At 36.5% G+C, this 27209-nt stretch overlaps 1 protein-coding gene across 7 annotated transcripts in view; it reads right to left on the reverse strand.

Annotated features, from left to right (window-relative positions):
- AGFG1 (ArfGAP with FG repeats 1) overlaps nucleotides 1–27209 on the reverse strand; it is a 104996-nt gene that overhangs the window by 20642 nt on the left and 57145 nt on the right. For all 7 annotated transcript variants that reach the window (XM_020970913.2, XM_020970912.2, XM_020970911.2 and 4 more), the window contains exons 3-5: nucleotides 19674–19789; nucleotides 9407–9569; nucleotides 3359–3515 (exon numbers count right to left, since the gene is read on the reverse strand). In XM_020970913.2, coding sequence (XP_020826572.1) covers nucleotides 3359–3515; nucleotides 9407–9569; nucleotides 19674–19789 — 436 coding nt within the window. The remainder of the gene's footprint in view (nucleotides 1–3358; nucleotides 3516–9406; nucleotides 9570–19673; nucleotides 19790–27209) is intronic.

Raw genomic sequence — 27209 nt, forward strand, 5'->3', positions numbered from 1 at the left:
GGCTTTGCTGAGCTGCTTTTTTTTCTTTCCCTTTTTTTGTTCTTTGTTCCAAGGAATGGCTTGATGGGTAGCAGAAGAGGAAGGGACAAATTCAAAGATAAGAATAATGTTAGTTATTAACAATAATAAACCAAAATGTTAACCACTCAGATAAGAATTAATGAGAATATTTTAAAAATGTTAGTAGTATAAAAAAAAATAAAAAGGATATTGACATGTGAACTACTCAAATTAACTCATCTGAAAAAGAAATTCATGTTTCCTTCAGAAAATACATTTATATAAACATTGTTTCTTGTGGACAATTCTAATTTTAATCCATCTGCTAGATCATCAATCTATTTAGGATATGATCAAATGAACAAAAAAACAAAATGGGAAAAAACTGGTGATGAAAGCTTTGTCATCCATCAGTAACTTCATCTGTTCTATTCAAAATATAAAACATAAAATAGCCCATACTGCTTGCAAGGACTTCTAGAAAAAGAATTTTAGATTGACTCAAAAACAATGACTCAGATTTAGAATCGAATCCAAGGCAAATTATTTCTGAGCAAGACTGCAGCATGCTAATGGCACAAGGCCCTGAGGGACTACAGGACTGGTTTCATTAGTCACTGCTTGTTATCTGTGTACTTTGTATGTATATTCTATAATAGACATATGTGTGCACATGTGCATACCCATATACACACAGCCTTCATTTAACATCCAAGTTTAAAAGAATCAGGCAAAGAAGAAAAAAAGACTTTTAAATTACAATCCACTTGCAAGATACAGAACTTAGGCACTCCAATGAGACTCTGCTTTACAAATAAGGGAGGTAACTCTGTATCTTTAGAAGCATACGCAGACATTAGATTTTCTTTCAAAAGCTATTTTTGCCTCTCTGTAGAAAAAGTCTCCAAAAGGCTAAAATCTGCACCCACAAGAAATGTGGTACTTTATCTCCTTAAATGATGGCCTTTTACATTTAAAGAGTTCAGTAATGCTAAACGCTGACTGAAATTCTAACCATTTGTTCAAAACTGCCACATTTAAGAAATATGAAAAAACCTAAAATGGGCATAATAATGGTTACCCTGAAGTCTATGAACATACTTATTAACTCATTTTATAACTTTTTTTAAAAAATATAATATGAAGATAATCTTAAGCTGTCACTCAAGTAATCTTGAGGCAATCAGGGTGAAGTGACTTGCCCAGGGTCACACAGCTAGTAACTGTCAAGTGTCTGGGACCAGATTTAAACTTAGGTCCTCCCGAGTTCAAGGCCAGAGCACTATCCACTGTGCCCCTTAGCTGCCCCTGAAGTCATCTTCTTGAGAATAGAACTGTTTTCTCTTTTTGTATTCTCAGGACCTAGAAAAAATGCCTGGCACACAGAAGGTTTAATAAATGCTAGTTAGCTGACTGATTTTAGAAATCTGGTATTTAATTAAGTGATAAGCAGAGAGAAACTCAAAATATGACTACAGACTAAATCCAAACAAAGCTGAAACCAGAATTTAATTCATGACAAAATATTATATATGGTGAGAAACAAGACCATCTGAACTTTTCAGGTTAAAAACTCCAACTTCAGCCAGCCAAAGGGTCATAAAGCACCAGTCTAGCATAACAGGTAAGACCCAGAGTTGTGTATTTTAGTTAAAAAACCAACAAGCTAGGTGGCCCAATGGATAGAGCACCAGTCCTGAAGTCAGGATGACCTGAGTTCAAAACTGGTCTCAGACCAAACACTTGACACTTTACTAGGTGTGTGACCCTGGGTAAGTCACTTAACCCCAATTGCCTAACAACAACAAAAACAAAACTAGTGCTCACTTGGGGAATTTAAAGTAAGATACTTAAATTCTTTCGGCTTTCTGCTGTTCAGAAATGATATCAACAAAAAGAAAAGTATCTCAGAACCTCCAATGTTCTTCTGTCCCATTACAGATCAGAATGTATTTATTCCAAGAATTCAAGTGGCTCAAATCACACACAAAAGAAAAACAAGGAAGTTTAGGAATCATTAGTTTACAAGTCTCATATAAATCATGTTGGACATATTTCTGAAAGATGCAGACTTCCTTTTCCTCTAGCCCAAAAATTATGAAATCAAATGACAAAGGAGCAAGAATGAGTTTCAGCAATATTCCTATACATGGCCAGGCAATACAGAAAAGTGCAGGAGAGATTCTAAGTTGGCCTCAAAATGGCAGTCTGAAAACAAAAAGCTTTTAATTAGTGCTTTCCATTTAGTTTAATGTCTCTAAGGTCTACTGATCACACATATGGAAGGACATACTCCCTGATGTGGCAATAAAGTTACCTCTCCCTGCTCCTAAACCTTATTTCATTTTGTTTCCTACTTCTATCATGGATTCATAATTCTACTTCGTATTCTATTTTCTTGTGCACTGGCTTATACATTCTTTATGGGAGAAGGCTGTATCTGATTAATCTTTGGTTTCCTCCCTCATTATCTAATACAATACTTAAATGATAGTAATTTAAACTGCCTGATCTATCCTATATAAATGTCAAATGTTGTCCTTTAAAAAATAGAATATTTATATTACCTTGATATTTGAAAGGGAAAAAAAATAAAAAGAATAAAGGGAAACCAAAATTATGTAAATTCAGAAAATCTGCACTAAAGCAAGGGAAATTTAGCTCAGAAACAAAATTCCTGAAAGTGCCCAAATACAGACATAGACCTGGAGAAATTTAAGAATAGTTTAGATGATAATAGATCTAGGAGATGATATGGAGCCCTAACTAAAGAAAATAGGCTAAATAAAAAGACCTTTAGAGCTAGATAAGGTGAATTCCCAATACTCCAATTTATGGTACTAGGACCCAGAATTTTAAAAGTCACTTTATGCCAAGAAATAAACCTATCAACTAGATTTTCAAAATAAAAAAATTTAAAGGTTCATGTTTGTCTTTGTTCTTTACTTGAGACTTATCCACATTCATTCCCAAAGGAAAATTTTCACCTACTTTTTAATCAAGTTAAAAGTATTTAATTCTTTTTGTATACCTTCTATTCATCAATGAAGCCTTTCAACAAAATCGTCTGGTACTAACAATAGTTAACAAAATATAGGAAAAAATCTTACAGGTTCCATAAATGGATACATTAAAATAAGAATCCAAATTTTAATCATGACTCGTTTGATGAAACTATTTAACTATCAAACCAATAAACTAAACCTGAACTGGAATGACTGACACAACATCCCTAAGTACACTGAAGTCAGTGAATTCTTTGTATTGAAAAAAACACATGGCACCCATATTATCAAGGATAAACGCTTCTTAAGCCCAGTATATTTTTGAGGCAGCTATCATCCCACAAAGATCTCACCTGTGTGACTGTTGAAATGTGCAAAGTTAGCAAAATTTGCTGTAGCAGTTGACTGTGGAGTTGGAGCAGCAAAGATGTCTGAGCCAAGGTCACTCAGGAGGTCAAACTGCTTCTTCTCTGGCTGCTGTTGTCCTTGAGAGCGAACTACAACAGGGGACTACAAATAAAATACCAGCTGTAAATAAAGAAATCTTCTCCAATTTGCTTTACCGAAATTTTAAATGATGCTATCGCTCATCCACAAAATTTAACATATTTTTAAGAACAAGTCATTTCAAGTGGATTTGTTGTTTTAATCATTCTGTCAAAGACCACAATTTCCTCATTTTGGTTTTACAATTCATTGGTAAAACTCGCCATAGTATGGGCTCATTGCTCATTGTCTGACTAAATGACAGGTGAGTAAAATGAGCTACAGATAGTGAGTTACCCAAAGCATCACAACTAATGAGTGATGAAGCCAAAACTAAAGCCTCCTGATTCCCAAGCCTTTTAATGCTCTTTTCCGACCATAAACAATCATTACTTTAACACAATACTGTAAATCCCTACTATGAGGCTGAGCTTTAGTCAAGACCATACTATGATAAAGACAACCTCTCTAGCCATTCTCTCATTAAAAAAAAAAGCCCTCTTCCAGAGAGTTGTGGAGGGAGTAGAGACAGACTCAAAACACACTTAAGTCAAAATCTGAGTCTATTATTTTTCTATGCTATAACAAATTACACAAGTGCTTTGAATTATAAAAACTTCATAATTTTCCAACTATGCAAGTTGGACAACTGTCCCACTCTACCATACGGCTGTGAAGACAATGTGCTAGTTTGTAACTCTGCCTTCTATCATGAGCCCAGGCCAGACCAAATTTCTACATCATGAAGTAGTACAATCTTCACAGAACCTCTGAGTTCAAAGAAACTTCAGAATCATCTGATTCAACTATAACCTAAACAAAAATCCTACCTTTGTTAAACAGAGTTGGTGACTTAAAATTTTTAAAGTTTCTTTCAACTTGAAGAGCAAGTAGTAAAAGTACATGACACTGTTTAATTCAATAGCTTGACCATCAAAATAGCAGAAATCCATCATCAACTAAGTCAACAAGGAAGAAAAGCCTTGACACCACTAATGCCCTGGAACTTTTAATGATCAAAAACAACAGCATATCAAGCCTCTTCCTGATTACACTAAGGAACTGAAATAGTACTTCAATAAAAAGAGAACATTCTGCTCAGCAAATCCCACCCTCTCCCTGACCATTCTACAATCTCCTTCGCTGGATCTTAGTTGAGGTCATATTAACATGGGTGTTCCCCAAGGTTCTGTCCTGGGTCCTCTTGTCTTCTCCCACCATTATATTACACTTAGTAAGCCCATCAGCTCCCAAAGATGCAATTATGAGCTTTAGGATGATAATTCTCAGATCTTCTTATCCAGCCCTAACCTTTATCTGGGCTAGCAGTCTTGAATCTCCAACTGGTTATTACACATCACAAACTGTATGTCTCATTAACATCTTAAATTCAACATGCCCAAAGTGAACTTAATACTTTTCACTCTAAAGCCTCCCCTCTTCTGAATTTTCCCATTACTGGTAAAGGGTACTACCATCCTCCCAGTCTTCCAGGCCTTCAATCTAGGTTCATCCAACTCCTCACTCTATCTCATCTTCCATATCCAACTGTTGTCAAAGTCTGTTGACTTTACCTTCTTAATCTCTCATATAAGCTCCCTTCTTTCCTCTGATACTGCCACTTTAGTGTAAGCTCTCACCTCCTCATGCCTAGACTACTGCAATAGTCTGCTGGTGGTTCTGTCTGCCTCAAGTCTCTCCCCACTACAGTCTATCCTCCACTCAGTTGTCAAACTAATGTTCCCAAAGCTCAGGTATGAATATGTAATCTCCTATTCAATAAAATCCTCTGAATTTCAAAGCCCTTCATAAACTGGTCTACTCCTACCTTTCCAGTCTTCTTAAACCTTACTCAGCAACACTGGCTGTTCCTCACAAAAGACACTACATGTCTCCCAACTCCATGTATTTTCACTGGTTGTCCCACTGCCCTAGAATTCTCTTCATCCTCATCTCCACCTCCTGGTTTCCTTGGTTTCATTAAAGTCTCAGCTAAAATTTCATCTTCTTCAAGAAGTCTTTCCTAATCCCCTTCATATCAGTATTGTTTCTCTGCTGAATAGCTCCAATTTATCCTGTATATATCTTGTTTGTACATAGTTGTTTGCATCATTATTTGTCTCCACCATTAGACTGTGAGTTCACTGAGTATAGATACTGTCTTTGACCTTTCTTTGCATCCTTAGCACTCAGCATTCAGTATGTGACTTGTCACAGACATTTAATAAAGGTTCGTTGACAAACAAACACTGGAAAAGTCCCTTCCCTTCCCTGGGTCTCAGTTTCCTCATCAACAAAACATTTAGAGTAGATGTCTTTAATGACCCTTCCAATTCCAAATTTATGATCCTATGAAAGGGTTATGATACAATTTTAGGTTGATGAGAACAAACAAAACCAGCTCTAGATTCCAAGGAGTATTTTTTTTTTGTAGAAATGTCCCCATGACTTAGAAACATAAGACTCTAGAACTGGAATAGATCCTTAGAAATTACCTCACGGGACACTGGAGCCAAGATGGCAAAGTAAAAGCAGTAACTTGCTTGCACTCTCCCCCAAACCCCTCCAAATAGCTATAAAAAAATGGCTTTAAACAAATTCTAGAGCAGCAGAACCCACAAAAAGACAGAGTGAAACAAATTTCCAGCCCAAGACAACCTGGATGGTTGATTGGAAAGATCTACTGTGCAGTTCAGCCTGGGCACACTGGCAAAGACCAGGCTTCAGGGGACTGAATCACAGGCAGCTGTGGCGGTTTCCGGACTTCTCAACCCACAAACACCAAAGACAACTTAGAAAGTCAGCAGGAAAAGTCTATGACTGAGGTGAAGCAGGAGCTTAGTTCTGCCCCGATCTTGGCACAACTCGAGGGTGGCAGCTGCTTCTGGAGCTCTTAGCCCACAGACGGAGGGGGATGAAGCAGCTGATCAGAGGATCTCTTTGCTGGTGCTGAGGCAGGAATCTCTCGCTTTGCCCATGCCTGGATCTGGGTCACCGTTCTGGGTGGTGGTCCTGGGGCAAGGAGGAGTGCTGGTGTCGTGGAGTTTCTGAGGAAATCCTCCTCACAGTTCCAAGGCAGAAAAGAGTGCTTGTGGTCACTCACAGACCAGAGCACAGGCCAGGAAAGGAATAAACGCTTCATCTTTGATCATACCACCTTGGAAGAACTGAAAATTTACAGGTCCCCAGAAGTATCTCTGAAAACAGCTGCACAAAAACCCCCTAAGTAGGAGACAGTACATTCTTCACACTGGAAGCAGACCCTTACCTTAAAAAAAAGTTTAAAACTCAAGTAATTGGCTGGGAAAATGAGAAAACAGTGCAAAAAAAAAGTCAGAATCTTATTTGGTGACAAAGAAGATCAAAACATACAACCAGAAGAAGATCACATAATCAAAACACCTACATCCAAAGCCTCCAAGAAAAATATGAATCAGTCTCAGGCCATGGAAGAGCTCAAAAAGGATTCTGAGAAGCAAGTAGAAGAAAAACTGGGAAGAGAAATGAGAATGATGCAAGAAAATCACAAAAAACAAGTCAACAAAAGGAGACCCAAAAAAATGCTGAAGAAAATAACACTTTTAAAAATAGCCTAACCTGAATGGCAAAAGAGGTCCAAAAAGCCAGTGCGGAGAAGAATGCCTTAAAAAGCAGAATTGGCCAAATGGAAAAGGAAGTCCAAAAGCTCACTGAAGAAAATACTTCCTTAAAAATTAGAATAGAGCAATTGGAAGCTAGTGACTTTATAAGAAATCAAGACATTACAAAACAAAACCAAAAGAATGAAAAAATGGAAGACAATGTGAAATATCTCATTGGAAAAACAAGTGACCTGGAAAATAGATCCAGGACAGTGAATTTAAAAATTATTGGACTATCTGAAAGCCATGATCAAAAAAAAAAAGCCTAGACATCATCTTTCAAGAAATTATCAAGGAAAACTGCTCTGATATTCTAGAGCCAGAGGGTAAAAGAGAAATGGAAAGAATCCACCAATCACCTCCTGAAAGAGATCCCCAAAGGAAAACCTCTAGGAATATTATAACCAAATTCCAGAGTTCCCAAGTCAAGGAGAAAATATTGCAAGCAGCCAGAAAGAAACAATTCAAGTACTGTGGAAACACAATCAGGGTAACACAAGATTTAGCAGCTTCTACATTAAGGGACTGGAGGGCTTGGAATATGACATTCCAGAGGGCAAAGGAGACAGGATTACAACCAAGAATCACCTACCCAACAAAACTGAGTATAATCCTTCAGGGGGAAAAATTGACATTCAGTGAAATAGAGGACTTTCAAGCATTCTTGATGAAAAGACCAAAGCCGAATAGAAAACTTGACTTTCAAATACAAGATACACAAGAAAAGCATGAAAAGGTAAACAGGAAAGAGAAATCTCAAGGGACTTATTAAAGTTGAACTCTTTACATTCTTACACAGAAAGATATTTGTAACTCATGAGACCTATGTCAGTATTAGCATAGTTGAAGGAGAAAAAAAAAATACATGTATATATAGATAAATATATAGATAGAGGGCACAGGGTGAGTTGAAGATGAAGGGGTGAGAGAGGATTATACTGAGAGAAGAAGAAAGGGAGAGGTAGAATGGGGTAAATTATCTCACATAAAACAAACAAGAAAAAGCTTCTACAGTGGAGGGAAAGCGGGGGGAAGGTAAAAGGGAATGAGTGAATCTTATTTTCATCCAATCTGGCTTAAGGAGAGAATAACATACACACTCAATTGCATATGGAAATCTATCTTGGGGGGAAGGAGAAATGAGGGGAGATGAGAGAGGGGAGGGCAAGACTGGGGGAGAAGCAAACACTTCTGAAGAGTGACAGAATCAAAAGAGAGAATAGAATAAACAGGGGATGGGATAGGATAAAGGGAAATATAGTTAGTTTTTAACAGCATGACTACTATGGAAGTGTTTTGCATGACTACACAAGTATAAGCCTTTTCAATGAGGGTAGAGAAGGAAGAAGGGAGAGAATTTGGAACCCAAAGCTTTAAAAACAAATGTTAAAAAACTGTTTTTACATGCAACTGGGAAATAAGATATACAGGCAATGGAGTACAGAAAACTACCTTGCCCTACAGGAAAATAGAAGGGAGGGCAGATTAGGGGAAGAAGTATTCAGAATGCACACCGTCTTGGAATGGGGAGAGGGGAGAGATGGGGGAGAAAATTTGGAACTCAAAACGTTGTGGAAATGAATGTTGAAAAGTAAAAACAAATAAATTACTTAATTTAAAAAAAAATTACCTGAGTAAATCAACTAAATAACTTGAGGCGTAATGTCCTCATCTACAGATTGAAAATAATAGTGCCCATGTCTCATTCATGCCATTTGCTACATATCCTAAAAACTAGTAGGCAGGTTTGACAAAAAATAGATTTAGATAAGCATGATATAGTACATACCAAGCCTCAAATACATGGCCTAAATATAAAAGGTCACTTTTTTTAAATTTCAGAAAGTGGAAGGAGGTACCTTTTACAACCATGCCTTAAGAGAGAATTCTTAACCAACTAAGGAATGGTGGAAATCATAAAAGGTAATAAAACATATAATATTTTAAAGTTTCCTGTAAGAATAAAATTACTATAGCTATAGGAAAATTTGTATTATATTTCTACAGATTTCTGAGGCAACTGGATAGGGGTATGTATCTCCCATACTTAAGGACAAAAAGTTAAAAACATCTACACTTAATGGCCTTCAATCTTAATTATGTATATGTACTGCTTAATTGAATCTTATGACATTAATACTATGAATGTTAGCAATCATTAAATTTAACAATAATAGGAAAAACAATGACATTTGTGTCATAAATATTTCTCATTTGTGGCATTTATTTTAACCTTACAGAATAAACCATAAAAATTTCCTGAAAATTACTCACTTGGCTCGGTGTGCTCTTATTCAAGTGCAGGGCTGGTGCTGTCTCTCCTAAGAGAGATTTAAGTGGTTTAACCTCAGGTGTGCTGCTTGTACTACTAGCTGAAGACCCAGATATAGATGCATGGACAGATGCCACGACTTTCGCTTGTTCAGGAGGAACATACCTAAACAAAACATCAAGTATTAGAATTCAGACAATCTTTTAAATTCACAAGTGAAAGAAATGTTGTTTCTATATAACTGGATCAAATAAAATAAGCTAAGGATTTCACAAATACTAAAACATAAGTGGACTTAACCAAAGAAGTTTGGGGGTTTTTTTGCTTTTTTTAAGCAACCTTTTTTTTAATCAAACCAACACTCCTTAAGAAGTATATGGATGCAGCTAAATAACATGTATTTAAAAAAAACACCACCACAGAAATAGAAAACTAGAAAGCCAAATGCACTGAAAAATTTTGTGGCAAAAAAAATTTCCAATGCGTATTAGTATAGTTTCCTGCTATGCTGTGATAAATCTTCAATGTAATCTTTTTTCCAAATCTTCAAGGTTATTCACATTGACTTGCAGTGATAATGAGGTGTGATTTTGAAATGTCACATTACTTTGTAACAAACCACAAATTTTATCGTTAAGATCCCCCAAACCAAGCCAACATAAATACTTAGATTTAGTGATTTCAATGTAAAGATGGCAGAGGAAAGCAAAAAGTGTGTTAGAAAATATGGCTAAGGAATAAGAAACAAAAAAGAGAAAAAAGAATTGGAGGCTATTTAGGAGACTTTTTGTTATTTTGCTCTTGAAGTTTTTTGTTTTTGTTTTTTTAAAACAAAAAGATACCTATAAAGCAGGTCAATGGTGTACAGGCAGCACAGAGACCCCCAAAACAAGCTTTAAAATTGTTTTCAAAATAAAAAACAAGAAAATGTCTTCATATATGCTATATGTAACAATACATATATACACATATGTGCACACACACACACAATATATATATATATATATATACACACACACACACACACACACACACACACACACACACACACACACACACACACACATATACAAAATGGGGGGGAGGGCCCCTACGCTGGCCATGAATTGGGAGAGGGATTAGAGACCAATAGGTTGACTACAGTAGTGGAGACGTGAAAAAGTGCCTGTTGTGGGCAAAGAGTTGGAAGGTGTGGCTCCACTTTTCCAAGGGACAGGAAATACTAAGTCACTAGGACCTGGGAAGAGACAAGACTTCAATAATCCTGGAGTGAGAAAGAAGACAGGATGATGACTCAAATCGAGTAAGACCCAAGACGAATACAGTATCTACATATTTCCTGCAAGAAGACAACTGAAAGGCATTCTATGAGGGATGGAAGGAGGAAGGGAGGAGGGAGAGAGGGAGGTGAATACTTATCCGATTAAGAAATGATCAATTAGGTAAACGGCCCGAATTGTGTAGAAAATAGTACAAAATAGTACACACATAAATGTGCAGTGGTCTTCTATTAAAATCAAACACACAAGGAAGATTATATACTTGCCGAACAGTTTTCCCCAGTGCAGATTCCCTACACTGAAAGCCTCCAAATACTTCTATGTACATGTGACATTGTACAGACAGCTTACTCAATGAGATTCATGGTCACTGGCCAAACATGTGTGTGTGTGTGTGTGTGTGTGTGTGTGTGTGTGTGTGTGTGTGTGTTTTAACCTTGGAGAGAAACTAAAAATGGACAATTAGCTGAGCCCAAGATTGGACAGGAGGAGGCTAGATTGCATTTGGGAAACTGCAGCATCTTTGACACAAAACTCCGTGTTTTTAAAACCAGTGTTCCCTGTTGATGTTATTTCAGGACACATCACACTCCACAATCTTCAGAAAATCAAAACTAGAAGTGGCACAGCAGGCAACATATAGTATGTACCAAAAACAGGATTATACATTGAGAACTGAAAGGGACCCTAAAGGACACTCCAACCAAACCTCTCATTTTACAGAAGAGGAAATTAAGCCCCAGATGGATTCAATGACTTGCTCAGAGTTAAAAATGCTGCATTTGTGGGAGGATCTAGACTTGGATCTTCCTGATTCCACATACAGTACTTTACCCACTATGTACCACTATGCTGCCAACAATGACTTTTATCAACTAGGAAATACATGATCAGAAAAAGAGGTAAGCTACTCACATGGTAAATGAGGATTAAGAGACAGACACCAGGGGCAGCTAGGTGGCACAGTGGACAGAGCACCTAAAGTCAGAAGGACCTGAGTTGAAATCCAGCCTCAGACCAAACACTTGACACTTACTAGCTGTGTGACCCTGGGCAAGTCACTTAACCCAATGAGAGAGAGAGAGAGAGAGAGAGAGAGAGAGAGAGAGAGAGAGAGAGAGAGACAGAGAGAGAGAGAGACAGAGAGACAGAGACAGAGACAAGAGACAGAGATAGACAGACACTGGTAGCCAGGGAATACATAAAATTCCACTTAATTTCTTCACACAGGAAGCTCCATTCCCTGTCTCTATATCTTTGCAATGGCTGAACCTTTTGTCTAGAATTCATCCTTCCCCATCTCTGACTCATAGAATCCTAATTTCCTTCAAAGCTCAACTTAAACATCACCTCCTGATGTTCCTAGCAGCTACTGTCAAACCCTCTAAGACTGTCTTGTGCAGGGTGTTCCAAAAGTCTCCATGGAGTTTTTTAACTTGAAACTGCACAAAGACTTCTGGAACACCTTTTATTTATCTATATATACACAGGTAGTGGGGCAGCTAGGTGGCACAGTGGATAGAGAGCCTGGTCTTAAGTCAGGAAGACACATTTTCCTGAATTCAAATCTGGCCTCAGATACTAGTTGTGTGACCCTGGGAAAGTCACTTAACCCTATGCTGTTTGCCCCAATTTCCTCGTCTGTAAAATGAGCCTGAGAAGGAAATGGCAAACCACTCCAGTATTTTTAACAAGAAAATCCCAAACGGGGTCATGAAGAGTCTCACACACATAACAGAAACAACTGAATAACAAACACATATAGTAAGCACCCATCTAAGATTCCTGATTATTTTACTTTTGACTTTGTATCTCAGTACAGTACATATGTAAAAAATCCTTGATTGTTTGACTTAGAGTAGAGGTCAGTTTCTTAAAGGGTCAAATAATAAATATTTTAAGATTTGGGGTCCAACAAGCAAAATAAAGAATATGATATAGGAACTCATATAACAAAAGAGAAAACAAATTTCCAAAGATTTTTAATGACAAAATTCAAAACATGACAACAATAATTGAGTATAATTGTGATACAAGTCTGTTAAGGAGAAAAACAAAGCTTTTAGGGACAATAACATTTTGCTTGATTGGGTCTAAGTTCAATTAGAAATGTTCATCTGTTAATGCTGACCTATAATAAAATTTTACGTTTCATCTTTGAAGATGTCTTCATAATAAGAAGTGCTGCAACATACAAATATCAATGATTTTATTTATGGATATATTATTATAGATTTTATTTATGGATACCAGTGATTTTAATTTAGTATATTCATCATTTGGGAGGCATTTACAGAATTCTATTAGATTCTTCTCTTGATATTTTCCTTTTTAGCAGGTCATTATATTGCAAATTAATCACTTCAACTGAAGGTTAGGAAGAGAAGTTTCTCAACTGCATGGTTAGGTGTATTTGAAATATTAAAAGTTTGTTTGCACTTGTGAAGTCAGAAAACAAAATGGAACTGTAGTTTGAGCTCAGAAAATATACCCACGGTAAATGTGTTTTGGGAACAGAGTTCTCACTTCATATTTTAACTTTTGACAGCACAGAAACTGTCTTTAGCAGTTTGACATTATGATATAAAAAAATACTGGTAGAATTGACTTTAGAGAACAGTCAAAGGCAATGTCTACATGAATGAGCATTTTCATTAAAATTTCACAGAAAAAGGAAATTAAATATACAGGGCAACAGTTATTACTATGCTCTTCTTCAACATTTTTTTGGAAACAATATCTGAGATTTTTTCCAAGCCTTCAGTATCCTCACAATCCTTCAGATATCTGGAAAAGCAAGCACTCCATACCCTCAAACTGTGTCACCTCTATAGAGACCTATTTCATATATGCCTACGTCTAGTCCCAATGTTCTTCCCATCTTTATTGTGTTTACTGGAATTTCTACTTCCTCAGAAAACAGAAAAAGGATGGTGATGCTAGGAGTCCAAACAAGAGAGCTTTACTTTAAGCCAATAATGGAAAAAGAATGATAGAAAAATGACTACATATCTTATCTATTTTCCATATGCCTGCTGTTCTCCTTCTTGTATTATCCTTATATGTCTTTCGGATGACTGGGCTAACATAGGGTCTCTTGGTAAGGTTTTCCCTCCACTGCTTCACATCGTTTAATGAGGCAGTGCTGCTCATAATCTTCCAGTATCTTCTTTCAAAAGATTTAATAGGAGGTGGAGCCAAGATGGCAGAGTGAAAGCAGTGACTTGCTTGAGCTCTCCTCCAAAACCCTCCAAATACTCATAAAAAATAGCTCTAAACAAATTCTGAAGCAGCAGAACCCACAAAAAGACAGAGTGAAACAAATTTCCAGCCCAAGACAACCTGGATGATTGATCAGAAAGGTGTATTGCAGCGAGGCAGCGCGGCATGGGCGCGCAGGCTGCAGCAAACCTGGAGCAGGCCTCAGAGGACTGAATCTCGGGGCAGCTGTGGAGGTTTCCAGACTCCTCAATCCACCAATGCCAAATACAAATTAGAAGGTCAGTGGGAAAAGTCTGTTTCTGTCAGTGCCTGAGAAAGGAAGGCAGGGTTTCAGCTCCATTCCCCAAGAGCGTGGCCCTGTGGGGGGCAGCTGCTTCCCGAGCTTCCAGCCCACAGACTGAGGGGAATCCAGTGGCTGATCAGAGAGGGATTACAGGGATCTCTTTGCCAGTGCGGAGGCAGGAATCTCTTGCTTTGCCCGTGTTTGGATCTGGGCCACAGTTCTGGGCAGCAGTGCTGGGGTGAGGAGGAGCGCTGGCTTGGTGGAGCTTGTAGTGTGTGGAGAAGCCCCTCATCACAGTTACAGGACAGAAAGGAGTACTTGTAGTCGCAGGCCAGGAAAGGAGTAAACACCTTGCCCCTTATCATACCACCTTGGAAGAACTGAAAATTTACAGGTCCCTACAAGTATCTCTGAAAACAGCTGTACAAACCCCGAAGCTTGGGACAGTACATTCTCCACATTGGAAGCAGATTCGTACCTTAACAAAGAGTTTAAAACTCAAGTAATTGGCCGGGATCATGAGCAAGCAGCAAAAAGAGTCAGACTATATTATCTTACTTTGGTGGAAAAGAATACCAAAATATACAACCAGAAGAAGACAACAAAGTCAAAGTCCCTACATCCAAAGCCTCCAAGAAAAATATGAATTGGTCCCAGGCCATGGAAGAGCTCAAAAACGATTTTGAGAAGCAAGTTAGAGAAGAGAAAAACTGAGAGTGATGCTAAAGGAGACCCAAAAAAATACTGAAGAAAATAACACCTTAAAAAATAGCCTAACCCAAATGGCAAAAGAGGTCCAAAAAGCCAATGAGGAGAAAAATGCCCTAAAAAGCAAAATTGGCCAGATGGAAAAGGAAGTCCAAAAGCTTACTGAAGAAAATACTTCCTTAAAAATTAGAATAGAGCAATTGGAAGATAGTGACTTTATGAGAAATCACGACACAGTAGAACAAATCCAAAAGAATGAAAAATTAGAAAACAATGTGAAATATCTCATTGGAAAAACAACTGACCTGGAAAATAGATCCAGGAGAGAGAATTTAAAAATTATTGGACTATCTGAAAGCCATGATCAAAAGAGCCTAGACATCATCTTTCAAGAAATTATCAAGGAAAACTGCCCTGATATTAGAACCAGAGGGCAAAATAGAAATTGAAAGAATCCACAGATCTCCTCCTGAAAGAGATCCCCAAAGGAAAACTCCTAGGAATATTGTAGCCAAATTCCAGAGTTCCCAGGTCAAGGAGAAAATATTACAAGCTGCCAGAAGGAAACAGTTCAAGTACTGTGGAACACAATCAGGATAACACAAGATTTAGCAGCTTCTACATTAAAGGACCGCAGGGCATGGAATATAATATTCCGGAGGGCAAAGGAGATAGGATTACAACCAAGAATCACCTACCCAGCAAAACTGAGTATAATCCTTCAGGGGAAAAATGGTCATTCAGTGAAATAGAGGACTTTCAAGCATTCTTGATGAAAAGACCAGAGCTGAATAGAAAATTGACTTTCAAATACAGGACTCAAGTGGAACATGAAGAGGTAAACAGGAAAGAGAAATCATAAGAGACTTATTAAGATTGAACTTTACATTCCTGCATGGAAAGATGATATTTATAACTCATGAGACCTTTGTCAGTATCAGGGTAGTTGGAGGAAAAAAATTATATGTATGTATGTAGATAGATAGATAGAGGGCACAGGGTGAGCTGAAGATTAAGGGGTCATATCTGGAGAATAAAATTAAGGGATGAGAGAGGATTATACTTGGAGAAGAAGAAAGGGAGAGGTAGAATGGGGTAAATTATCTCACAAAAAAAAACAGAAAAATCTCTTACAGTGGAAGGGGAAACAGGAGAAGGTGAGAGGGAATGAGTGAATCTTATTCTCATAGGATTTGGCTTAAGGAGGGAATAACATACACATTCAATTGGGTATGGAAATCTGTCTTACCCTACAGGAAAATAGGGGGGAAGGGGACAAGAGAGCAGGGGGATGATAGAGAGGAAGGCAGATTGGGAAAGGGGTTAATTAGAAGTAAATACTTCTGAGGAGAGAGAGGGTCAAAAGAAAGAATAGAATAAATGGGAGGGCAGGATAGGATTAAGGGAAATAGAGTTAGTTTTTCACAACATGCCTACTATGGACGTGTTTTGCATAACTGTACACGTACAACTTATATTGAGTTGCTTGCCTTTTCAATGAGGGTGGGTGGGGAGGGAGGAAGAGAGAAAATTTGAAACCTAAAGTTTTAAAAACATATGTTTAAAAAAAATGTTTTCACATGCTGCTGGGAAATAAATATAGGAAATGGGGTACAGAAGTCTATCCTGCCCTACAGGAAAATAGAAGGGGAAGGGGATAAGAGAAGGGGAGAGAGATAGAAGAGAGGACAGAGTAGGGGAAGGGATATTCAGAATGCATGACATCTTGGGGTGGGGGGGGGGGAGATGGGGTGAAAATTTGGAACTCAAAAACTTGTGGAAGGGAATGTTGAAAACTAAAGATAAATAAATTTATATTAAAAAAAAGATTTAATAAATTAGTTTATATCCTAAACTGATGGTGTTGCCACCAGTGTCTTATCTTTCTGCTTGATAAGGAAATCAAATGTTTGCTGGCTCAGGCACTAAGTTCTTTGGTTTCCACAATGTAGTAATTGAGCTATATCTGTTAACTAGCTTTAAAAATGGTAATAGTCTAAGTTAATGTCTGCTTTTTGTCCATCTTCCATTTTTTTTTCATGGTGGTCTTTTTGAAAATACTTAGGAGCACTTCAATATAAGATAACCGATTTTTTTTTTAATAATGTTTCTTACCAACTTTGGAGACAAGCTAAAAATCAACTCTGACAACTTTTATTTTTCCCTCAAAGGGGAGTTTGTGAGTAATCTTTTCAGTTTACTGCAATCCTTTGCTTCATTTATAAAGAAGAAAGTTAAGAATGATAAGATTCAGTTCCTCCCATAATATGTTCACTCACTGTTCACTGAACAAGGAGTTCATATTTAGAACAACAATAGTTATGTTAATATTTACAGGTGGCTTTTAAAATGTGTTTTTTAGTACTCTCCTCTTTTCCCAATATTGACACTCTCATTACAGAAGCAAAAAGGGGACACAAAGGATGAACTGAGGCCACTTTGTATTTTCCTTTGGTGGGTTTGACATAGCCAAATAATTCATCACCAAGTGGCCTGCCAAGGTGATGAACCTTTCTATACTTTGTCAGATTTTACAAAAGGCTTCTAGTACAATACGAGCTACGTATGCTTTACTTTGAGTTTGCCTTCTGCTGGTGGCGCCTCTGAGGACTAAGAATCATTTCCATTTCACAATCAAGCATCTCAGTAGAGCCTTAATTGTTGGTAACTCCCCAGGTCTCTACCACCAAATCAATATTCCGGAGCTGGTGAGCACTGAGAGAATAAAGATCACAAAGGAGGAAAGGAGGAAAGTCATGACAGTTGGGTTCTATGGCTGATACCAAGTCACTGTCAATCACTGAGGAACTAGGCAGAATGGGAGCAGTTTTGGAGAAAGATGACCAAAAATGTTACTCAATGTTTAAAAAAAAAAAAGGAAAACATTGTGTGCTAAAATAGTAGAATGCATTATTAAAGAGTTAGTTTCTTGAGTATTTAGAAAGGAAGCAATGGTCACTTCAAGTCAACACTGGTTCATTCAGAACAAGTTACGCCAGGCTAACTTCATTTTCCTTTTTTTGACAGTGTCACCAGACTGAGTGCAGAAAATAACAGAGATATAGTATAACTATAGATTTCAGCAATGTAAAATGTCTTTCATGACACCCTTGAGGGATACAACAGGTATAGACTGGATTGATATGGTTAGTACAATTCAGAGATGGTTGAATGAAGGAAGGAACATATTAATAATGTAAACCTGGAGGGAGGTCAACAGTGAATACCCAAGGGATGTGCCCTTAACTTTATTTTGTTCATTGTTTTTATCCATAAACGTGGAAGACATAAAAAAGATGCTTCAGGATAATAGCAATGAGAGAGATAAATAATAAGCTGGATGACAAAACAGTGATCCAAAAAGACCTCAACAGACTAAAATGTCAAGCTAAGCTTATACTGTTTAATGGGAATAGAAAATTCTGTACCTAGGGGCAAGAAGTCAAAAAATCAATTTCAGAAGAACAAGATTCAGAGACATACCTAAAAAACAGTTCACCTAAAAAAGACTAGTGGATGGCAAGCTCAGTAAGTCAATAAGATAATGTTAGAGACTCCCCCCGGCATCCTCCCAAAAAACTAATATAAACTAAGGCTGCATCAATAGTTGGCAATATATTTTACAAAATGGGAAAGATTATCAACCCCTGTAAGACCACACACTGAGCACCATGTTGAGTTTTGGGCCATATTTATGAAGAATACTGAGAAATCTCCAAGTATATATGTAGGAAAAAGGAAGGATAGAGATTACAATATCGTAACAGGCTAAAGAACAGGGGAAGCAACCTAAAGAAGAAAAAAACTTAGGGAGATATTCTAGTAATCTTCACGTATATATGAAGATCTGTCATATAGAAGAATGATAACTCGTGTTGTTCTTGGCCCTAGAAAGCAGATACTGTACCAATGGGTGGAAGTACAAAGAAAGAGATTTCAGTTTGATATAAGGAAAATATTACCTAAAAATCAAAATTGGATAAATATGAAATGGTTTCTAGGGTAGGTAATGAGCTCCCCATCTCTGAAGGTCTTCAAAGTGAGCCTGAATGATACTTGTTGGGGATCCTATAGCAAGGATTCCCTCTTCATGAAGGGGTTGGACTAGATAATCTTTGAAACCCATAACAATTCTGAGAAGAGGAACACTGGAGTAGGTAAGGACTATGAAACAAAACCACAGCTCCTGGAAAGCAGATCCAAAAAGGATACAGTTCATTTAAAGCTAAAAGGAAGAAAACTCTTTTGGCTAAGGGCAAAAAGTAAGCTCTAGACTTTAAAAGCAAGGAGCCTACAACAGCTGGCAAGGACCATGCTACCATCGTCAGAGAAAAGCAATGCCAATGCATTTTCTTTTGAAATACTATCTAACAATTACATGTTACTTTAAGATTATTTTACTTATATCACCTCATTTATTTTAGAATTCAAGATGGTCTTCCTTAGTTTTAATTTTCATAACTATAAATTAAATATTCTCCACTGAAGTCCTATTTTGATGCCTCACCATGGCATCAAGATAAGCTTGTATTCTTATAGGTGATATAAATAAGGCTCGAACTCTGACTATTCCTACCTAAAATGAAAGGTTTCAAGTTTGAACCCAGCAATGGATGTGAAAACCTGTGTTTATTCTCAACGTCTAGTTCAGAAAGGTTCATTATCAAAAGATTAGTCACAGCATTTCACGAAATTGTTTATTTGGGCATAGTTGGAAGAATTGACTCTGATGAAATCACATTTATCACTTAAAGTAGCAAAGTAATATTCACTTACCATCTTTTCTTTTCATATTTTTCTTGTAGAAACTCTTTCACTTTTTGTGGATCCCTAAAGTCTGGAATTGCTGAAGATCTATCGTCAAATAATCCTAGCCAAATTTGTTTACACACCTGTGAAAAGAAAAAATACAGTATTTTTATTGGTAAAATTTCACAGGGGGAAAAATCAAAGTTATAAAGCAAACATTCTTAATACCCGAAGAACTACATTTCCTATATTATAACATAATCATAAATGTACATTATCCAGTAGAAACTGATGAGATTTTGAATATTCTGAAGTGCTCATTCTTTCATCCTGCTCAATGACTAAGCAGCTCAATGCTGCTTGAAACAGAAATAAGACAAAAGCTCATAACTTAATACTTACACAGTTGATAAGAGCCAAGAGAAAGATACAACTTTAAATGTATATTCACTTCCAAATTCTTATCAGTAACAAAGGAATACTCTGAACAAGTAAATAACTAATTATGGTACTGCAGAAAAAGCACTGCACTAGGAAAGTATGAAAAGTTTAATTCTTGTTTCTCTTCTGCCACTAACTAGCTATGTGACTAAGCAAGCAAGCCCCTTACCATATCTGGGATACTAAAACTAATTATAAAATTAAAAGCTTCAGTAAAGCTGAAGGTTACAGAACAAACCTTCAAAATAATTAATGATATTTCTATATAATCATGACAAAATTCCAAATAACTACAAAATGCATAAAATATTTAGGGATCAATCTACCAAAGCACATAAAATACATGTGTACAGTCAATGCAAGATGCTTCTTAAAGAAATAAAGCACAACTTATTAAATAGCTGGAAGAATATTCAGTGCTCATAGATGGGCTGTACTAATATAATAAAAAATGACATAACTGATATTTTACAGAATTCAATAAAATACCAAAATCCATTTGGAAAAGTAAAAGAACTAGAAAAACAAGGGAAACAATGAAAAGAAGTAGGGACAAAGTGGGAACAGTACTGCCAAACTTCAAACTATATCATAAGGCAGAAGTCATCAGAAACATATAAAGGTAGATCAGTTTTAGACAAGGGAGAATCAGAAACAATGAAACTCAATAGTCATGCATCCCAAAATTCCAAGAACATAAATTAAGGGAAAAACTCCCAATGTTATAAAAGTACAAATGCATGTGACCTTAATATCATACCATATGCCTTTCACAAATATGGAACAGATGTATTCTTAACCAAACAAGGGATAGAGACAATTGCAAAAGCTAAAGTAGATAACTTTGATTACATGAAACTGAAAATCTTTTGCATAAACAAAATTAATGTACCTAGCATAAGGGAAATAGTCAAAAGGGTTAAAAAAAACACCTTTGTATCAAATTTCTGTTTGGTCTCCAAGATATACAAACAATTAAAATATAAATACATATATGTATGTGTGTATATATGTTCATTGTTTATATGTCTTGAAAATCAAAGCAGAGAAATGATATATGTATATATTTGATACATGCAAGTGCATATATACACATACATAAACACATATATTAAAAGTCATTCCTCAGTAGAGAAGTGGCCAAAGCATATGTACAAGTAGTTCTCAAAAGAATTTCAACCACATCAAAGAAGGCTACCAAAGTTTAATAATAAGAGAAATGAAAATTAAAGCCCTGAGGTTTCACCTTACACCCTGTACACGCTGCAAAATAGGTAAAGACATCAGAATGGTCCATGTTGGAGGTGTTGTGGGAAGACATGGACCCTCGTGTATTGTTGGCGGAGCTATGAACCAATGTTGCAAACATTTTAGAAAATAGTTTGGAATTATGTAAATAAAGTGACTAAAATGTCCCAGCTCCTTTGACCTACAGATTCCACTGCTTATCTTTATAGTCACTGACAAGAAGAAAGTCTCCATATGCACTATACCACAAACAAAGTATTTTAGCAACACATTTTGCGATAGCAAAGAATTGGAAACAAAGTAGATTCCCATCCATTGGGGGGAATGACTAAATAAATTGCAGTACATGAAACCTAATGGACTACTAATGTGTTTTAAGAAATGAAGAATATGATGAATACAGAGAAGCATGGAAAATTCTACATGAACTGATAGAGTTAAGTAAACAAAACCAGGAAAGCAAAATATACGACTACAACAGTGTAAAGGAAATGAAAAGAACTACAACCACCATAAAAAAAAAAGTGAATTTCACAAATCACAAGAAGCAAATATGGCTCCAAAGAAGCAATATAAAAGACATCCCTACCTCACTCTTTTGCAGAGATGAGAGACCAACAAGTTGAGATTTATTGCATGTATTTTTTAAACTTTTTCAATGGATTGATCAGGTTTTTATTTTCATTTCTGTCATCAAAAATATTATTTGTTAATTGGGATGGCTCTCTGGGAAACAGAGGGATATTAGAGGGCATTATGGTGATGTAAAAAAAAAAACAAAACACAACACATCAATAAAATTTTTATTTCAAAAAATCTAAGCCTCATAATCTTCCTCTGCACAACTTGGCAGTAGATAATCGCCAAAATTAAAATAGGCTAAATCTTCTACAAGCTGCAGATAGGTTCAACCACAGATAGAATGACGATGGTTGGTTGCTGCAGGTCATGTGACAGCCACCAGAAATCCTTTGATGTATGCTGTACAGGCCTGCTCTATAAAACAGGATAATACCTTACTGCGCACAAAGGCCTTGGGGTCAAGTGTTTTCAAGATCTCCTCCAGCTTTAAAGTTCTATGATTTTTAACTCCGAACTCTCAATTAACAAATATTTACTCAACACCAAGCTAACAAATTACTAGAATCACATAACTGAGACACCAGAAGCTACAATTAAACCCAAATAATCCAACTTCTTTTTAAACGGATATATAAACTGAAGAAATGAGAGGTTAACTTAGTGGCTATGGTGAAACTACTAGTTAATAGCATAGTTGGAATGAGACTCAGCCTCCTGACAAGGCATATCTCAGCTAAGCAGAAAATTAGTTTCTGTTATAAGCAGCTAAATAGGACCAGGAAAACATTAACTTCGTGGGGAGAAGTACGGAGAGGGATGTGCAGAAATGTGGACAAGAAAGATTAGAATTTGGTATTATATATCATATTAGCACTTAACATGGATGATTTGGCTTATGCCAGCAAACAAACCTTGTTACATCTTACTTAGCCCATATTATTTTGGAATATTAAAATTATTAATACCCTCAACATTCAAAAATCAAAGAATGCAAAGATATAATAACCATAACTACAATTTAAGTATCAACGTCTATTATAGGGTATGATGGAATTATTTGATTGTATAAGACAAAATGATGTAGAAATTCTACAAATAATTCAAAAAGATTTTCCAAAACCAGGCACCAGACGCAGCTAGGTGGTGAGGTAGATAGGGCACTGGCCCTGGAGTAAGGAGGACCTGATTTCAAATGGGGTCTCAGACCAGACACTTAACACTTACTAGCTGTGTGACCCTGGGCAACTCATTTAACCTCAATTGTCTTGCCCAAAAAACAAACAACAAAACAAAACAAAATACCAACAACAACAAAAAACACAAGGCACCATACGTTTGATTCCCAGTAATTTAATGCAAAGTTACATTAAAGTCAACGGTTAAAATATAAATTCATTTGCAAAATACTATGAAGATGATAAAAAGATCACAAGTAATATCACATCAAAAAACAGACTAATACTGGAACAAAAAACAGAAGGCTTGGGGAAAAAAACCACATCATTCAAAGAGCATTAAACTCAGAGGACAACAAATAGAAGAAGGAAGAAAAAAATATATTTCTTTAATGATTCATCATTTAATAGCACGGTCCAAATCTAGTGGTTCCACTAACACTTCTAATGAATTATAGAATGAAACTGGAATGACACTGACAATGAAATTAAGAAAAAATGGTAGGCCATACAATAAACACACCAAGGAAATCTGTGCTGGAGGTAACGTAATACTGAAAGTACTGCAGGATCAAGGATGATATTAATATCCAAAAAAAGTGATGGAGACTAGACCTTTAAAGTTCCTTCTAAAACCATAATTCTATCATCAATAACTACTGGCTCATCTCATCAAATCTTCCTGAGGCTGGTCTAAATGTTTATTGATAGCATCTTGAAGAAAATATAAAAAGGACACAGAATTTCACAGATGATTTTTTTTAGCAGACCACATCTTTAAAATAAAAGTCTTACACTGAAAGGTACAGAGAATACAAGATCCTGCTGAATTAAGTTTTTAATGATTACAAAAGAGCATTTGACTCATTTCCTAAACCATTCTATTACTTCCACCTCCATCATCACCCCTGTGCCTCCAGGTCCTTAGGCTTGGATAAGTCAGTTTCTGCCTTTTCTCATCAGGGCCCCACTCTACTTCCTAGGCATTTCCACACCAATCCCCAGGGAACATGCTCCACCCCAATTCTACCAGCACTGAATGTAAGCTCTTTGAGGCCAAGGATCATTTTGTTTGCTCATATCTGTCTTACTCTGTCTTAGCACAGTGTGTGCACACAGTAAATACCTAGTAAATTATCTATGATGCAAAATGTGGCAGTAAGTCTCACGCATAGTCAATAATGTGACTGCAAAGATGTGGTCAGCTATTTGTAAAAAGTCTGTGACTAAGCTCAAAATGAAATGTAGGTCATTTTCATAAAGATTTTATAAAGATGAAAAAGAAAGTAAACATACAGATTGGTAATTATTTATGTTGCTTTTGCTCGGCCAGATGGTATTTTATCATCTTTGATTCCCACCCACCCCCCTTTTTAGTAACTACCACTCCCTGAAATATCCTGTAAAGTAATTTCTCAGATCTTTAAAGAGTATGTTGTTTCTAGCGTGGCTTTCCTTCAGAGTGTGTACTTCATCTGGATTCTGCCAATCTTCACAAACTCATCTACTTCAGTAGGTAGCACTTCCAGGCCTGGGGTGTTAGCATACAAATACAGTTCCTTTCTCTGTCATTGATGATGAAAATGTATATAGTAGTACTGACAAGCTTTTTTTCATTTTATGTCTTCTTGTCCCTTTTGTTAGTTTCTTTTGTGAACATTCTTGGGATGAGGTGGCTTATTTGGATTTCATGCTAAGTTTTCTACAAACTTTGCTTTTATAGCTTTTTTGTTTTCAAAGGTGATACTGATAATCTTGCCCTACCCTTCTCTGCTGTTTTACAAATGAGGTTGTATTCTAAACCAGTGTAGTCCTGGGCTATCATCTCTCTCTACAGGGCTAGGAGGCAATTGTTTGCTGGCTACAGCAGTTTCTGGGCTCTTTTGGCCTCTCCTTGTGATGACTTTTTTGTATCAATAGCATTTCTTCAGGAAATGGGGGGGGGAAATCAATGTCAATATCTTTTTCTTTTTTACATCTTATAAATCTCATCTGAACAGGTCAGTTTAAAGTTCTTGCAACTGTTCAGTATCATCTCATCTTTAGCTTTTCTTCTTATGCTAACTGCCTTAGCATTTGCCCTAACTAACTGGGGTAGGAAAGATGCCTACATATCTTTCACAGGCCCTGCTTATTCAAGGCTCAAATCCCCTATTTGTAACTATTTACTAGACTTTTCCAACTGCTGGCATCCTAAATCGAACCACCTAACTAATTAAAAAACACATTTTTAAGCCACCTCCACAATCATCCACTAGATCACTGTTTCGCTAATCCTCATTTTCCTATTGTAACAGAAAAGGGCATGTTAACTTACTAACTTTCCAAATGTAACTGATTCAAATCTACCTTCCAGTCTTATTTTACCCCAATTCCCTTCTTGTTCCCAATCCTACTTCCCCTATATCTCATAACTGTAGTCTCTGATTCTTGGAATTAATCCCTCACTCTGGGAGGCAGTGATTCAGATTTAACTAAAGAATTCAGGTAAACTCTTGTTTTCAAAGCTAAACTAAGCACACAAAGCAAATATATATATGTAGTCGTTGCTAAGCAGCTTAGTTACAATCTCTAAGCCAACAGACATGTCAGAATAAAATAAAATATAGTCAAAAGACACAGAATCACAGGTGTAGAAAGAAAATAGACCTTTGAGTTTTACCCATTTTCTTCCAATTAAAGCTTGGAAGAACAAAACAACTACAAAACAAAGGGAAAAAACACCCTACCCAAAATATGGTTTTAAAAAAACAAACAAAAAACAAACAAAGCCTTAGACTGGGAATCAGGGAATTCTTGGGTTTATATCCCATCTGACATACACCAGCTATGTGTGAGGAAGTCACTTAACCTTTCTGAGCCTCAATTTCTCATCTGTAAGATTTTCAAAATAATCTGAAATAGCTAGCTCACTCAGAGAACATCCACAGGATCAAATGAAAAATTACACGTCAAGTGCTTTGTAAAACTTATAAATGTCAACTGGCCCTCTGATCCTCTGGCTAACAATAATATTAGTCAGCTAATCTTTACATGAGGTGGTAGTTACCCTTGATTTGTAGCAAAAGTATGTAGTACAAAATTAAACATCTGCAAAAAAAAAATTATGACATTTTAGCTAAAGAACTAGTTATGTTTAAATATTCTTTCTAAAAATTCTATTTTTACCTCCAAACCTGCTTTTAGATAACATTATAAATTAGTTCTAGGTTAGTTATTGAAAACAAATACATATTATAAATGCAGACAATGCTAAAACAATTAGAGTCTTTACATAAGAGACACGTTAAGAATATGAAATCTAACCTTTATTTCTTTACCATTAATGGTAATCCATCACTACAACTCCAATAATTTAATTTACCAAGACCTCTCTCACTAGACCAACTAAATATTCTATTTAAGGAACAATATATACAAAGAAGCAATAAGTATTATTTTTAAAATCCCACTAGTAATATGACTGACCATTATAAATTAATAAGGTGGCCCCTTACAGAAGTTTCTAAAACTAAAGAGGTACCATCTACCACATTATATCCTGGTCAAATCACATGTTTGGAGTTTATAGTCAGTTTCTGGGCACTACATTTTAGGAAGGCTAATGATATGATCTTATGATTCAACAAGATGGAGAAGAGTCAACAGAAAGCAACCAGAAAGATTAAAGGACTTGAATCCACGTCATATGAGGATCCTACAAAAGAGCTAGGGATATTTAGTCAAGAGATGAAAAGACTTTCGGGGGGGGTAGAAATTCTCTTGATAGCTGTTCTTTAAGTATTTGAAGGATTGCTATATGAGACCATAAGCTCAAACACAGAGGATATATTTGTTTTTTCTTTGTACTCCTAGCACTTAATGTAGTGATTAGCACATATAGTAAGAACTTAAAAAATGTTTGTTTACTAGCTAACTGATTTTGTTCTTTTTGGCTCCAGAGAGCGTAACAGTGATGACATGAGGTTTAATATAAGAAACAACCTCCAAACATCAAGAACTATCAAAGAGTGGAACAGGCTGTCTTTGGAGGTTACGGACCTCCCGGCAGAGACTGGATGCCCATTTTTTAGGTATGTTGTAAAGGCATGAGTTGGACTAGACAGGTACTGAGGTC

Source organism: Phascolarctos cinereus, unplaced genomic scaffold (genome assembly GCF_003287225.1).
Source record: "Phascolarctos cinereus isolate Bilbo 61053 unplaced genomic scaffold, phaCin_HiC Scaffold_7;HRSCAF=346, whole genome shotgun sequence".
Classification (NCBI taxonomy): Eukaryota; Metazoa; Chordata; class Mammalia; order Diprotodontia; family Phascolarctidae; genus Phascolarctos; species Phascolarctos cinereus.